At 47.4% G+C, this 14,875-nt stretch overlaps 1 protein-coding gene across 1 annotated transcript in view; it reads right to left on the reverse strand.

Moving 5' to 3' along the window:
• Positions 1 to 955: 955 nt before the first annotated feature.
• Positions 956 to 14,875, reverse strand: part of LOC119402216 (apoptosis-stimulating of p53 protein 1) — a 63,056-nt gene continuing 49,136 nt past the window's right edge. The window contains exons 12-13 of the mRNA XM_037669347.2: positions 8,164 to 8,381; positions 956 to 1,172 (exon numbers count right to left, since the gene is read on the reverse strand). Of these exons, the coding sequence (XP_037525275.1) occupies positions 1,128 to 1,172; positions 8,164 to 8,381 (263 nt within the window). The 3' untranslated portion in view covers positions 956 to 1,127. The remainder of the gene's footprint in view (positions 1,173 to 8,163; positions 8,382 to 14,875) is intronic.

Below are 14,875 nucleotides of genomic sequence, written 5' to 3' on the forward strand. Positions count from 1 at the left end.
ATCATCATTTAGCATCGTCATCATTTTACTTATTTATTTATTCATTCCCCCCCCCCCCCTCCAGTCACGTGACCTGCATAACCGCTGGGAGGCGCAGGCTCGACGAAGAACAGCTCCGCTGATAGAATTATGGATCAGGAGCAAACACTCAAGCTGGGGCTGACTTGTGCAGCCACTCAGGGTGCGGATACCAACACTGTCAAAAAGTACAGTGCAGTGGAGCCAGCTAACAGAGCAGTGTGCATAACGTTGATTCCTCCAGTGTGTGCGATGCACGGAACATTTCTTGCTTCATTTTATTGCTGCCTAAGGAGCACTGACACGATTTTGACACATCCCAAAAGGGACATTTTTCATTTCCATTGAGTGCACATCAACGCTCTCCACACACCGGAGCCACACAACACGTATAAAATATTTTACTTTGATTTAATGTTTTCTTCACCTAGCGTCTGCAAGCCAGCCCCACTGCAATGGACATTATCACGACAAGTCAACACAGTTCACTGGGTTTGTGAAATCTGTGTCCTGCATGCAGCCTAAATCGCAGGTATCGCTGTCAGAGTCTCTGGACGACAGTTCACTCTTCATCGATTACGTGAACCAGGTGCAACTGACAGCAAAGTGACAGCTGTTGCTAGTATGTCGCGAGTTGAAGTCTTCCCGTGATGTCAGACTTGTGTTGACACGTCACTGCGATGCAGCCCCCTCTATACCGAAACTGAAATTGCTGTTTTAAGGTAGCGGTATTAAAGATATAGTATTCAATGCATTCGCGAGAACTACGACACTCTTTCCAGGGTTCTCGACACCCGTGCTTTTATTTAAAGCAACAACCCAAGAATATTTAAAATTCGTGTCAGTACTCCTTTAAGGTTCGATGCAGGCAGGACTAGCTTGATTCACATTTGTTCAGAAAAACACAACACAGCAGATAAGTGAATTCATGCTCACACTTTATTGCGCTTGCATCCTGGTCCCTGTTTATACTGTTCCACGAGTGGCTACAATGCACACTCTGCTGCTTCAGCGGGTCCCAACACTTGTGTCCACAACAAGGTGCGACAAAGGCACACTGTTGTTAAAGGCAGAATACTTTTTTGGCGTGGAAACTAATGGCGAGTAGCTCACTCCTCTGGACTTGGACGGCACGGCTGCACTCTCGGGTAAAGCTGCACACAACAAAGAGAAACGAAAACGCGAGGGTTCAGAACTCAACAAACATAAGCTCTGGCCATGCGCCTCAAGACCACACGCAAAAAAACAAAATATCAGCCAGTTCCACACCATCAGACAGGGAAGCTGTAAACACGCGAGTGTGTGTGATTGGCTAGCGAGATCATGTGATGTCGTTGATTGGGCAAAGCCTGTGGGCTCAGGTAATGGTGCTTCAGCAAACGCCTCGAGTCTAGTGATGCAGAACTATCGATCGTACTATCGATACTATCGATAGCCGAGTCACTATCGAGCTATCGATGGTAAAAAATACTATTGACAGCACTATCAATAGCAAATTCGATGGTACTATCGATAGGATAAAATGAACAGCGCAAACTCATTGCAGAATAAACTTGGTTCCCTGCACGTCAGGGTCAATGTACGGGGCAGATTTTGCGCACCCCCCCCCCCCTTCTGTGCACGCCTATGGGCACAGGGTAGACTAAGACAGCATCACTGTAAAAAATTTTTACTCGTCCTATCTCTGTAGTTCCATGCAATGAAGTTAAACCTTTCAATTCATGTGAAAACTTCACTTGCTTGAACTAACAACTGAACGAAGTACAGGTAATTTCACGACTGTTTGTCAGTGGTCTCTGTGTGCAGGACATGAGCTGAATTGGAGACTCAAAGGTGGAACCATATCTGCTTGTGCTAAACCCGCAATTTATTTTTCCAAAGCATGACCTATAAATGAGCCGGGCATGTCACTACATGTTAAAAGTGCAGATGATGCTATGAATGATATGTAGAAAGCTGTGGACATCCTACACACGTATCATTCAAAAGTCTGTACCAATTAGTAAGCTCTGCTTCATCATTGATTGGTTGTGCCTTTGGCGTCACTCCCTTTGTCACCACAGCTTTATTACCTCCAAGACACACACTCAAAAGACTTGGTCTAAGCGCTGCCCACCCATTAGGCACTCTAGCACCTTTCAAACTGTTAACACTAGCACTCAAATAATACCAAGCACCATGTATTCAAAATACAATCTTGGATTACATTTTCTTTTAAGGAAATGTTTTGCCTTGAAAGTGCATGGTGGTGGGAGAATTCTGGAAGTAGAAGAGGGTGGACCTTACACAAGTAAATATGGTAATAAAACTTCATAGATGAGGTCTTCTCTAGCTCAGGCTTTCTGCAGATCAGAAGAACTCTCTTTCTTTTCATACGTATATCTATGCAGTGAGTTGTACGGCCAGGGTTAAGGATGCATGTGAATACTGCCACACGTGCCTATTTCTTGACAACTATGTGATCGGCCTTCACACGCAAAAAAAATTAAAGCCAGTTCTATGCCTGTGTAATCTGAGTAAACAGAGGAGCTGGGAAGCAAGCAAACAAGCAAGAACTTATTGGTTATTGATCGATAACGTATTGATTAGCTATCGATTGGCTATCACGTGGTGCACTAAACCTCGTTAACCCGGATCTCATGGGACCGGCCAAAATGTCTGAGTTAACCGAATTCCGGATTATCTAATGGACCATGAAAACAAAAGGAAAATGTACTAGGCACAGACAAACCTTTATTTCATGAAAAGCTGCATTATTTTTGTCTGCCTCGTCGTCGGAATTTGTGCTAGAACGATCTTCTTCAACCCCATCAGGTGGTGGTGCGCACGCTCACTGACGCGAGAACCGACACAGAACTCCTTGAGGACAGCAAGGGCTTCGGCGGCCTCTTCCACGGTGCGATGTCGCGTCGGCTCATCTTGAGTGTCATCATCGGAACAGTGATTTTGATCCTCTCCAAGCACTTCCGATAATATGTCATCATCAGTCAACAGACCGGCAACGGCAACATCATCGTCTATAGCGACGTTGTCTACAAGCTGGACGCCACAAGGAAGGAGAGACTCAAAAAATGTGTCATTCACCTCCGGGTGGTGACTAGCGCCACCTAGCTACTTCACCTTCATTCACTATCATCATGATTGCTGAAGTTGTTCATTCGGTTTCGGTTTCTCCAAAAGTCCATTTCCACCGTTGGTAACGGCAAGCAGTGCTTGAGTCTCCAAGCCGCCTAGATCGTGCGACTCAAAGCACGAAGTCCCGATAGCCCTCTTTGGAGTTGCCCGAGTGAACCGGTGCGTAGCTAAATCCCTCCAAATTAACAAGCAATTGACACCATTGAAGTATACACAGTTTTGCCGGGACCATGCCGGGAGTCCGAGCTATCCGGATATCCGAGTTAACGAGATCCAGATGAACGAGGTTTTACTGTATTAGCTTGTATTGAGGCTAGGTTAAGCACTACCAAGTCATTTCCAGCGTCTTATAAAATTTGACTAGTTAATGATGGATCATCGATTAGCTGTCGATCGGCTATCACATGGTATCAATAGCTTTGGGGTTAGGCTAAGCGCTACCAAGTCATTCCCAGCATATTCTAGAATTTATTGGTTATTGATTATCGATTAGCTATCGATAGGCTATCACTTGGTATGGGTATGTATTGGGGATAGGCAAGCACTACCAAGCCATTCCCAGCACTTTCTAGAGTTTATTGGTCATTGATCGATTATCGATTAGCTATCTATTGACTATCACGCTGTATCAATGACCCAAATAAGCTTGGCTAGCATCAGCCATGCCTAACTGTGCTCATCCGAGATCAACTAGGCGTAACTTAAAGGGACACTAAAGAGCAAAACGATTTTTCTCATATTAGTACAACACTCTTTCACAATCCCCAAAACACCACGCTTGCTGCGAGAAGACCCTTAGTAAGCGAGAAAACGCGCAAAGACAAAATGTGGGTGGCGACGCCACCTTGAAGTTTCTGCACCATTCGCCGCGACGTCACATGTTTTGACGGTGCCTACAAGGGACTACGTAGTTCCTAATCAATAAAAATGAAGTACATTGTCTTCTGAGGGGGCCATAGACTTAACATACCAAGTTTGGGGCAATTTTGTTGAGCGAATGGCGCCAAAATAAGATAAATACACTTTGAAATCCGTGACGTCACGCGGGGAGATTTCGGCGCGAAATTTTAAAATGAAACTTTGAACTTGATTTTCTCCTGTATTAATAAACCTATGAGGGTGAAATTAACATTAGAATTCTCAGAGCACAATTTATCGATCTAAACCGATTCATTGTTTCTCTTTAGTGTCCCTTTAAAGGGGTACTGACACAAAATTTCACGGTCGAGATAGCCTGCGGGATCAATTCCCGTGAATATGCGCACATTATCTGCAAGATATCAACAGCGAACATAGCTTGGAAGGTATTTTACATGAATTTTGAAGCTTGTGTGCGTGATTGAGCACCGCCCCTTCAAAAGTGACCCACGGTGACCCGCCTACTTCCCTCACGTCACCACACTGCAGTCAATACAACAAGTTATGATGACATCACAGCTGCCATTTTTCTTTTTGCCGCATTTGCTACAGCATACTACGTGGTGGCTGCTCGCGAGTCCATGGCCGCGGCGCACGCATTGAAGGTTTTGTGTTTGGCGACACTGCTGTCCCGTTTCCTGTACAAACAGACTTCTTGATGCGTACCGTGCAGAAGTGCGTGACAGTTCTGTGTGCTGACGCGGTCGAGCGAGCGTTGCACACGCTAGGTGGTGACAGTTGCACCTTGGCGACTTGTCATTTTCAGAGCTCTATCAAAACCGAAACTTAGACTGGTTGGTTATGAGGAGCCTCTAATTAATTATCTGTCACGCATGGCAGCAAAAGATGTGCCGTGTTACGACTAACAGACCCCAAGCAACACATTGCAGCAAAAAAACGCGAGGCCAAAATTTCTGTGTAAGTGCCCCTTTAACATCTGCAAGCCAGGCCGAGTTTTTGCGAACGCCGGACAAACTATGTCAAGCTTAAACAGCTCTGCTGTTAAAACTGTTACCGCTGCTCAGCATAGGCCACGCCACAAAGTTTGGGAAACTTCGAAACTGTTTTAGACGGTTTTTATAAGATTGCGCGCACAACACAAGCAGCATAGTTTATTCTGGAGTTAAAGCGAGCCCCAGCGATAACGCTAGAATTTTCGTTCGTTCATGTATAAAAGACGACGCGTTCCGCCAAGATCAGATTACCGATGACTGAAGCCTGTGCTTGCCACTTCCGCTGCACTTCGAGTGTCACTTCTGTTACTGGGCACAAGTTTGCCCAATGAAGCGTGTCGTCTGAACTGGCTGCGTTTTGCTTTCTTCTCCGTCACAACCACATGACAATACTCTTTACACTGTACGGCAATACTAAATAGGGCATTCCAATTACAGTCGATCCCGGATATATCGAACTCGAAGGGGACTGCGAAATAGTTCGATATATCGATCATTCGAAACACGAAATATGCGTATTTAGGGCTTTAATTAAAGCACTGCAGGCCTCGACACAGTTTTCCGAAATCCTAAAAAGCGCGAACATAACGATTCGCTCATATATGCTAAAGAACAAGGCGAGAACTACTTCTTTTGCAAGTTAGCGCACTTTATTTCGCATGCAAATAGTCCATAAACTTGTCTTGCTTCTTACGCGCTGTGAATTTATCAAGCCATCGTCAATATCATTGAAGCTTTCCAGATAAGTAAATTCAACACCTTCGGCCACAACAGCGGTGATCGACGCTGAACGCTGATGCGAGCTCTGTAGCGCGGTAAAGGGTTTAGCGGTGGCAGCGGCGGCTGGCATCTTCAAACCGCACGGGTCCATTTCCGCAGCACCGGCAACGTTAGCTATGACCTCGGCATCGACGCAATCAGAAACAGCTACATCGTTATCTGCACCGATAAAGTCACTCGCTGTGCTCCCGTCCGATACGGCACCCGGAAACGCTAATAAGTCGCAAAATTCACTGACGCACCGTACGCCGTAGTCGGCGGTCATGACGCGCTCAATGTCGTCACCTGGCACCAAGGCCCGTAAAGAAACAGTGCACGACGGTGCTTTACTTGACGATGTTCCAAGCACCAGTCATCATTTTTATCGCTACGAGCGGGACAATACTCCCGAATGACGATTTATCAAGAACGGAGCGTTGCACGACGAAGCATTTCTCCACCATCGACATGTTGGCGATACTGATGGCACTTGTGGCTTTGTAGAAGGCAGCCGCTACATTGGCGAGAAATGCGAAAAAAAGCGCAGCCTCTGAGATCTGCATTTTAAAACCGAAAACACTAGAAATACGTGACGAGTTTGCGGATCTCGAAGGCCATGCTTTGCGGGCCCGCATGCCATCGTGCGTGAACAGACAAGAAAGGGAATGCAAACATTACAACAAGGCTGCCAAGTCACTTCGAATTCTCATTTTGGTGCCCTCGGCAATCAGCCTCTTTGAAAAAAACGCCAGGCCTGCGCTCTGACACCGCAGCACAGTCACAGCGAAAGCTGGAAGAGCGGCGTTTCTAGTGCCCGTTGTAAGCTCTCTTGGGGCTACAATACAAGTACACTAGAACGGTACCCACTACGCCATAAATCACAATTTTTGTGAAGATGGGAAGCACCTACTAAGCCATTATTCGTCATCCGGCGGAGAGGTGAGGCACCAGCTACAGGTCTGTAAGGCATTATGTGCACTTTGTTGACGCGACGACTGACGACGATGAAGAATTATGGCTCAGCCCTGTGTAATGGGTTGGAAGGTTTAAACGGCCCACCAGTTATGTAATTTGCATGCGGTGACGCCCGGTCGCTATTTCCCTCGCCCGTCATGCTGTATAACATACGTTGACGTGGGAGAGAGACGGAGGGGGGGTGGGGAAGAACTTTACTGAGACCCCGAGGAAATGGATCATGCGCTTATGGGCTTCCTTGGCAACCAATACAAGTGCACTTGCGAAGAACCCACTACGCTATAAATCATTGCAATTTTACTGAGACCCCGAGGAAATGGATCATGCGCTTATGGGCTTCCTTGGCAAACAATACAAGTGCACTTGCGAGGAACCCACTACGCTATAAATCATTGTAATTTTTGAGAAGTAGGGCACCAGGCACTGTGCCATTTTTCGTCATTCTACAAAGAGCCGTGGTACCTGCTAAACGCATGTAAGGCATTATGCGCACTTTGTTGATACTGTGCCTGATGACGATGAAGAATTATGGCAGAGCTCTTTGTAATGGGTTAGAAGCATTCAACAACCTACTCGTTGCGCAATTCGCATTGTTTGACGCCTGGTTACAGAAATCGCGTTGTGCGACGCTTGGTGCTTATTTTACTCTTCTACCACGCCATATTGCATATGCTAATGTGGTTCCTTCCCGACATGAAGGCTGTATAGCACCTTTTTGCAAAGCAGTTTCAAGCACCGGCATGGCTCAGAGGTTGAATACTGGGCTCCCACGCAGAGGGCCCAGGTTCGAACCTCGTTCCATCCTGGAATTTTTTCTTATTTCGTTTTTTTTCTTATTTCGAGCGATACTGGTTACGGACACCGGCGGCGGCGGCGGCGGCGGACAACTACGGCACCAAAAACGGCCGGTGAAATGATCTCATAACAGCTTTCGCTGTAAAACACTAGCCCATGCGTTAAAACCTGCGGACCGCGCGTCAGATATACCGGTGAACTGACAAGCGCTGCGCAACGAACTAGAGCAACGCAATTTCGTTACCTACGCGCGACGAGGAATTGGAACTTGCAAGAACGCGGCCGAAAATTTATCAATAGTTGTTAGGAAAAATGCACTTTCTGGGCTTCGGCGCGGGGCAGCGTTCGGTATAGCGGATGTTTCGCTGTGCGGGAGTTCGATATACGTGCACACCAGCCCCATACTTTTGCATGGGAAATTCAAGGGGATTTCTCAACTGTTCGATATAGCCAATAATTCGATATATCCGAGTTCGATATATCCGGGATCGACTGTACATAAAAACATAGAAGATTATCACAGTGTTTTTTTTTAAGTGTGCGTAACAGACAGCAATGCAATAAGCAAGCAGTGGGAAAGTTCAACACCACAAGTACGCGAAGCGCTCACCCCGAGCAGGTTCCGTGGTAGGTACCCCTCGCGGCCGTCGCGGAGCCGTGCCCACCACCATCCGCAAGGTTGTTCCGTATCACCTTCGGCTCCTCCGCGGCGGAGGATCTGCACCATGTCTCCCTGTGCAAAGCTCAGCTCATCCGGCTGTCGCGCCTCGTAGTCGAACACGGCGTATGCCACACCTCCATTGGTTACACCAAGTTTCTCTTGGACACCTGCGCAACAAGCACGCGCCGTGAATGGGAAATGATGCAACACAATGTCGGACAGCCACGAGCAAAAGTCTAGACACCTGCGTATCATCAAGCAAATAAGATTTCTTACACCACAACAGCGTGTTGTCTCAATGAATCACACTGGTTGAACAGGCACCATTGCATTCGATATGACACGCAATGCACGAGCCATGGCCATAGCGTCTCTCTTGAGAAGGAAATTTTGTGAGAACAGCAATTCCAGCAATACATACAACCTTCGTTCCTTCTTAATGGAATCGTGACATGCTGGCCTGCCGAGCAACACGACAGGTCACGGCCTCTGTTGCAGTGTTCTTTGTCATTACAGATCACTTAGCGTCCGCAAAAAATTGGGGGACCCTTAAGCTTCGCCTTTAAGAGTTGAACGCAATAGCGAAATCCGGCCCCTAGTGCGCACTTCAACCACTAAGTGCATACTTATTAATGTGTTTTGTTACACGCACACGCACGCACACACACACACACACACACACACGCGCGCGCGAATGGCACAGGTTTTCGATCTAAAGCAAGATTCGCATGGCCTCCAAGATACACGCCGCGCGCTTGCCATCTCGGAGGCCATGAAGAGTCTCACAATGCCTCACAGACGACAGCACATTATCTAGCATTTGCTGTTTGCTTGTTGATATGTTTTCCGCTAGATGGACATAGTTGTCCATTTTTAGAGCTGTTTGAAAGTTTGTGTGTGTTTTTAGCGGCGATGGCTGCACTATCTTGGCCTTTTTCGACGTAATTTGATGGTCTCCCAAATGCGCCTACAAACAGCCGAATGGGCTCGTTTTCGTCGTGACACCTGTCGAACAAAATGCGTTAAGGAGACTCCTTCCACTACATAGCATTTATGTAGTGTTTTTTTCCGAAGTAGCTGCAAGTAACCTCGTGGCTTCGTGGTAGGACACCTGCTTGCCACGCGAACGGCCCGGGTTCGATCCTCAATGAAACCGAAATTGTTATTCTTTATTTTATTTGCTTCTTTCTCGATTTTTCGCTCACGGTCGATTTTTCGCTCACAACCAACGGTGCCGACACCGACACCGGAATTTCTGCGACACGAGCTCTCTAACGCTATCGCGTTAATATATTATTTATTGCGATTGTCGTGAAACAGCTCCAAGGCAAGCCAGTGTGAAAAACACGTGACGGAAAGCAGAGGTCATGTGCGATGCCAGAATGATGAAACACTCCAGGTTTTGTCACACGAACTACACTCAAACCTCGTTCTAACAAAGTCACACCTGCGATGAAAATAACTTCGTTATATCCAAAAATTCGTTATAAACGTTTATTTTTAACACTGTATCTATGACAAAACTATTCTTCATTTACTTCGTTATAACCAATAATTCGTTATATCTGTGTTCGTTATATTGAGGTTAGAGTGTACTCCGCTACGGCTTGTGCCTTGCAACTCTTACTGAACGCTATACTAGTACAGGCAAGCTGCATTACTAGTATTTGATTTAATCAAGCATGTCAACAAGGTTGTGAAAAAATGTACATATACACTTTAAGGAGTTACATTTCTCAAGTGTTTCCAGTGTTGAGGTTTTCAGATATCCAGAACTCCATGTCAAAATATTTTGAGATATTATGTGAAAAATACATGAACTTGGCACTATGGGCCCAAAAAAAATTAACTTAATAATAATTGATCGGGTTTAACATCCCAAAACCATGATATGATTATGAGAGATACCGCAGTGGAGGGCTCCGAAAATTTTGACCACCTGGGGTTCTTTAACATGCACATAAATCTACGTATACGGGCCTCAAGCATTTTCGCCTCAATCGAAAATCTTCACGGATGTTTCAAGACATCAGAGTTTGAGCTCGACTTTACCTGCCAGTCAGCACTCTAATGCGAATCCTGCATCTTCGTCCTCATGTTGTGGTAGTTTTTAAGACGAAAGTGTGTTATGCCGGGGCCCACCAAGGCTTCACTGACATCATTTTGCATCACGGAAGTGAAGTTGGTAAAATCTACACGAACAGATGACAAAGAAAAACCAGGAGAAAAAGTTTCGTTGACATGGATGACCTGGGAATCAAACCCACGACCTCTCAGTCCGCAATGAAAGGTGCCCATGGCTGTACCCACTGCGCCACCAACTCACATGCACGAGGATTCACAAGTGTGCCTTATTCTCCCTTTCACAGTAAATTTGGTTGGTTGGGGGTAGTGTCGCCGTCTAGAAGCTGTGAAGTGACATCATGACAATGAGTGATGACAGGGAGCGGTTCGGTTGTTTCAGCGCCAGGGAGGCTTTCAGTGCATTATTGTAGGAAACTCTATGGTCGGTGCAATGCGCTGTACGCGATGATTCGGTTTGGTGACGACACACTATGTGTTTTGCGTTTCGCACCGTATTAGCGTGACGACTCGTTGACATAGTTAAGCTCCCACATGCACCACCGCCTACTGCTTCGAGTGCAACAGCACCGGCTAACAAAACTGCTGCAATGAGCGGCACAGACAGGCAATGATGTCAACGAGTGACTGTCGTGCAATAAGTGATTTGGTGCAGCAAGAGAGACGCCAGCGGTTAGTGGAATGCCTTACCGCGCTCATGGTTCAAGCTACGAGCTCTGCCTCTCGCGTTCCTAAAGTGCTGTCTGGTACATGCGTGAGCACAGGCATAGGTTACCGTATTACTGCGGAGCGCATGCCTTCGCATTTGTGTTGTCAGATGACAGATTTTAAATCGGTGCATAACGAGCACCAGTGTTCATTACGCGCTTGATGCTGCCATCTTTGCGCAGGGTTCACCCTACACTGTGCCTGGGTGTATGTTAACTACTTCAGCTAACACAGAGGTTTGGTTATGATCATTGACGTTAGTCGTCTGGATGGAGATGTGCTACTAGGCATCAGCGTGGGTGAATCCACGTCCAACGGTGCTATTGGCCTCGAGGAGTTATGGAGTCGCCCTCTGTCGGACGCGCCTCGATTGCGTGCTAGGCAGGATACCGCCGGTGCGCTCCCCATAGGTTTTGCTGTCGGCGCTCTACAAAAACACCTCGCGGAAGCCTTCCAGGGTATTTACTTTCGGAAGTACTTCCAGGAAGTACTTTCGAAATGAACAGTGTTCATTACCGTCAAAATAATAATTTTCGACGAACTGAAAGCACAAGATAGTCTACAGTCGCTGTCTCTTTGCAGAAAACCGAGCACCCGCGTCACTCTGTCACCGCGTTGGAGACCACTGAACCGGCTTCTTGCGTGAAAGGTAGTCACTCGCTGAGTGCAAACCGTGAAATATCTCGTTTGAGTAGACTGCCTGTATAACCAAACGGAGCATAACAGAAAGAAGCCTCAAGCCAGCGATCGCACGGGTTCGCGACGGCTGACGGTGCCTCTGCATGTATGTTTGTACTGATGGTTTCGCTTTTGCTACGAGCGCGTTTTGGCACCGCGCTGTGAACTTTAGGCCGCAAAATATGAGAATTTGTGATTAAACAAACAACTGCTGTTGCGCGGGCGCTATCAGAGCAGTTCAAAAACAATTTCCTTACAACTGCGGCTTCGGTGCGCATGGCAACTTTGTGATCTGCCGTCCCGACGATTCAGTGTTTTTTTTTTCTTTTTCAGTCTAAATTCGGGTACGTTTCAATGTCATTTGACAAGTTGTCTCGCACTGCGTATTGATCGGTCTTCTCAGCGGGCAAATGCCGCTGCTTCTGTTTCTTTATTCAGCGCATTCGTTTCGTTTGGTGCTCACACAAAACGTGAGCAAATGCGACGCCTTTTTTTAATGCTCCTTAATTATCCTTCCGTTTGCATTCCAGTGAACTTGCCACTATCTGTCATCAACAAATTCATAGACCAAAGCTTCACCACTTCGAGATTGCTGGTGGAAGAAGAACCAGTCTACGAGACCGAGCATGTAGTAGCATGCGACGCCTAGGAAAAGAAAGAAAATACAGTAACGTTTGCCGGACTTGTTCTGCAAACGTCGGCTGTGAACTAGGACCCACATGAACTTGAAATAGCGGTGAATAAAATAGAAGGTATAGCAGCAACCAGCAGCCGCAAAACAGGATAGTAATTATTTGGCGTGTACCAGAGCAATTTTGGCAGCAGTGTCGTGTCTAAACGCCAACAGGGTGGCATCGTTCCCACGTAAATAAATGAGGCTCCAAGAAAATACATGGGGTTGGCCGGTGGGCTGATCATCGGTGGGCCGATCATGGAGGCAATGCAAAATTTATGTAGCTTATGAAGCAATGCATGCCTCATCAAATGGGAAGGTTGCCCGTCGTCGTCCCGCGTCGGCGGCGTCAACACGAGTGATGCAAAAAATAATCGTCACGTGATGGTGTCACCATATGACGTCATCATGACGTCACAGATCGCCAATATATGTAGCGTCATTATGACGTCACATGATGACGTCTTCATACGTCATGGTCGCTTTGCATTGCCTCCGTGATCGGTCACGGAGGCCGTGCAAAACCGCGTTAGGTGCAGAATGCTTTAGGAGGGGGGCGCGGGAGAATCAGTACATCGACTGACAAGAAGAAGATGGCTTTCGCCTTCTAGTCATCTTTAACGAATGCATAAGGGACGCTGTGCGTTTTTTTTTAATTTAACGTATCTAAACAATGACTTGCGCATCTGCAGCCGATTTTGTGGACGCTCAGCACGGGGCCAACGATCAAGAGGTCGCATTGGAGGGTTCTGAGATGGCATCGCACGTGGCAAAAGGTAGCGCTTTTACCATCGTGTGGCAGATAAGCATCATTTGCCGGCGGGAAGCGCGCGCGAGCCATCGTCTCAGTGCGCGCTGTCTGCTACTCACCGAACATCGCAGGCCCGACGCAGTAACAAAAGTCTTCGTCGCGGAAGTGCTTGTTGCACACAAGACTCGTAGCCCATGGCTACTTGCCGGTTCTTAGCTTTACAACCCATGCTTCACGCTGTTTCTTGCCCCGCGGTTACCAGTGCAGGCTGACACTGGGCTCCGTTGCGTAAACGCGGCACTGCGGCACCGAGCGGTAGAGCCCCATGTTCGTTGCCTTCGGAGGCAGCCACTCTATTACAATGGTTTCAATTGAGTAGAAAATGAGAGAAAACTTCCGAATTTGAACAGACCGCAGCGCATGTGGGACTTGAAACTCGTTTTCAAAGCACGCGGCAGTGCGCCACAAGCAGCCGACGCGGCCGCTGAGACCACGTGATCCTGCCAAGCACGTCACGCCGACGGTGGCGCCGGCGTTTCCAGTGGTGGGCCCCGAGGCCAATAGCTGCCAAACAATAGTCATTGAGCAAGCTCTCATACATCAATGTGAAATAAACAGTCAACTACTCATGTGAAAACACGGTTCACGTTCGTGTTACAGTCAAATCCCACTATAACGAATACCGCTACAACAAAATTTCCACCACAAAGAATAATTTTCGATTCCCTGTCAGCCACCCATAGAAAACAATGCGAAAAATGTCTCGTCACAACGAATACTTTTTCTGGGTATTTCCGCTTGAACGAAGTTTTCACGAGTGCTGCTAGATAAGGAAAAGGAGCTTGCCTAGGATTGCTGCGAAATTCTGCAAGAAACTCGACCATTTCTCGTTGCCAGAGCCGTGTGGCCGCATCGCAAGACCCGTGTCTTCATCGGAGACATGCTTTCTGCCACCACACGCACATCCCGGTAAATTATTCGCCATTGAGATGCTAGGCAACAAATGGTCCATCCGCCATAATGCTGCCGGTGGGTTTGATGCGCGTGCGGGCTGCAGAATTGTTTTTCGAGAACTCCCGCCATTGTTTTCGCGTAGCACTTGAAACAAAACTACTGCTCATCGTCACAAGCTCTGTGATCATGACATCCATGGCGTATTGAAGGTATACGCGCGGCCAGCGTGCACCTTGTACAAGCGTAACTACCGTATTTACTCAAATCTAACGCGCACCTTTTTTCCGGTAAAACGAGTCCAAAAATCGCATGCGCGTTAGAATCGAGTACCGAAAAAAAAAAAAAAAGAAACTCGGTTATCATATTGCCATCGGCATTTCAAAATGGCCGCCTCCTACGTGCCTCGGCCATTTCTGCTTATTGTTTCAGTTCGTACATGTGCCGAGAAGATTGTCATCCCGTTCTGCGTTCGCATCGGCGGTATGGAAGTGCAGACTCCAAATACTCGACGTGTGCACCACGATGCCGCATTTAAAAGAATAGTTATTACATGTTCCGAGACTGCCATGTCTAACAGTGGACACTGGAGACAACCGCGAATACCCGCTTCACGGCCAGCTGCAAAGACGCGCCGGCCGGCCTCCCGCAGCCCCCCCTCTCGCTTTGTGCTGACACCCGACGCCTGCGCCTTGCTCCTCGCCCCCTGCCTGGCTCGGGCGGACTCGGCTTCGAGCGCTCGCACGAACTAGACCGTTCGCGCCGCGCTGCGAAACAGTGCTTTCTATGCAAGTAAATAAACCCATTCTTCTTGTCAC

The sequence above is a fragment of the Rhipicephalus sanguineus genome, chromosome 8, assembly GCF_013339695.2.
Source record: "Rhipicephalus sanguineus isolate Rsan-2018 chromosome 8, BIME_Rsan_1.4, whole genome shotgun sequence".
Taxonomy (NCBI): Eukaryota; Metazoa; Arthropoda; class Arachnida; order Ixodida; family Ixodidae; genus Rhipicephalus; species Rhipicephalus sanguineus.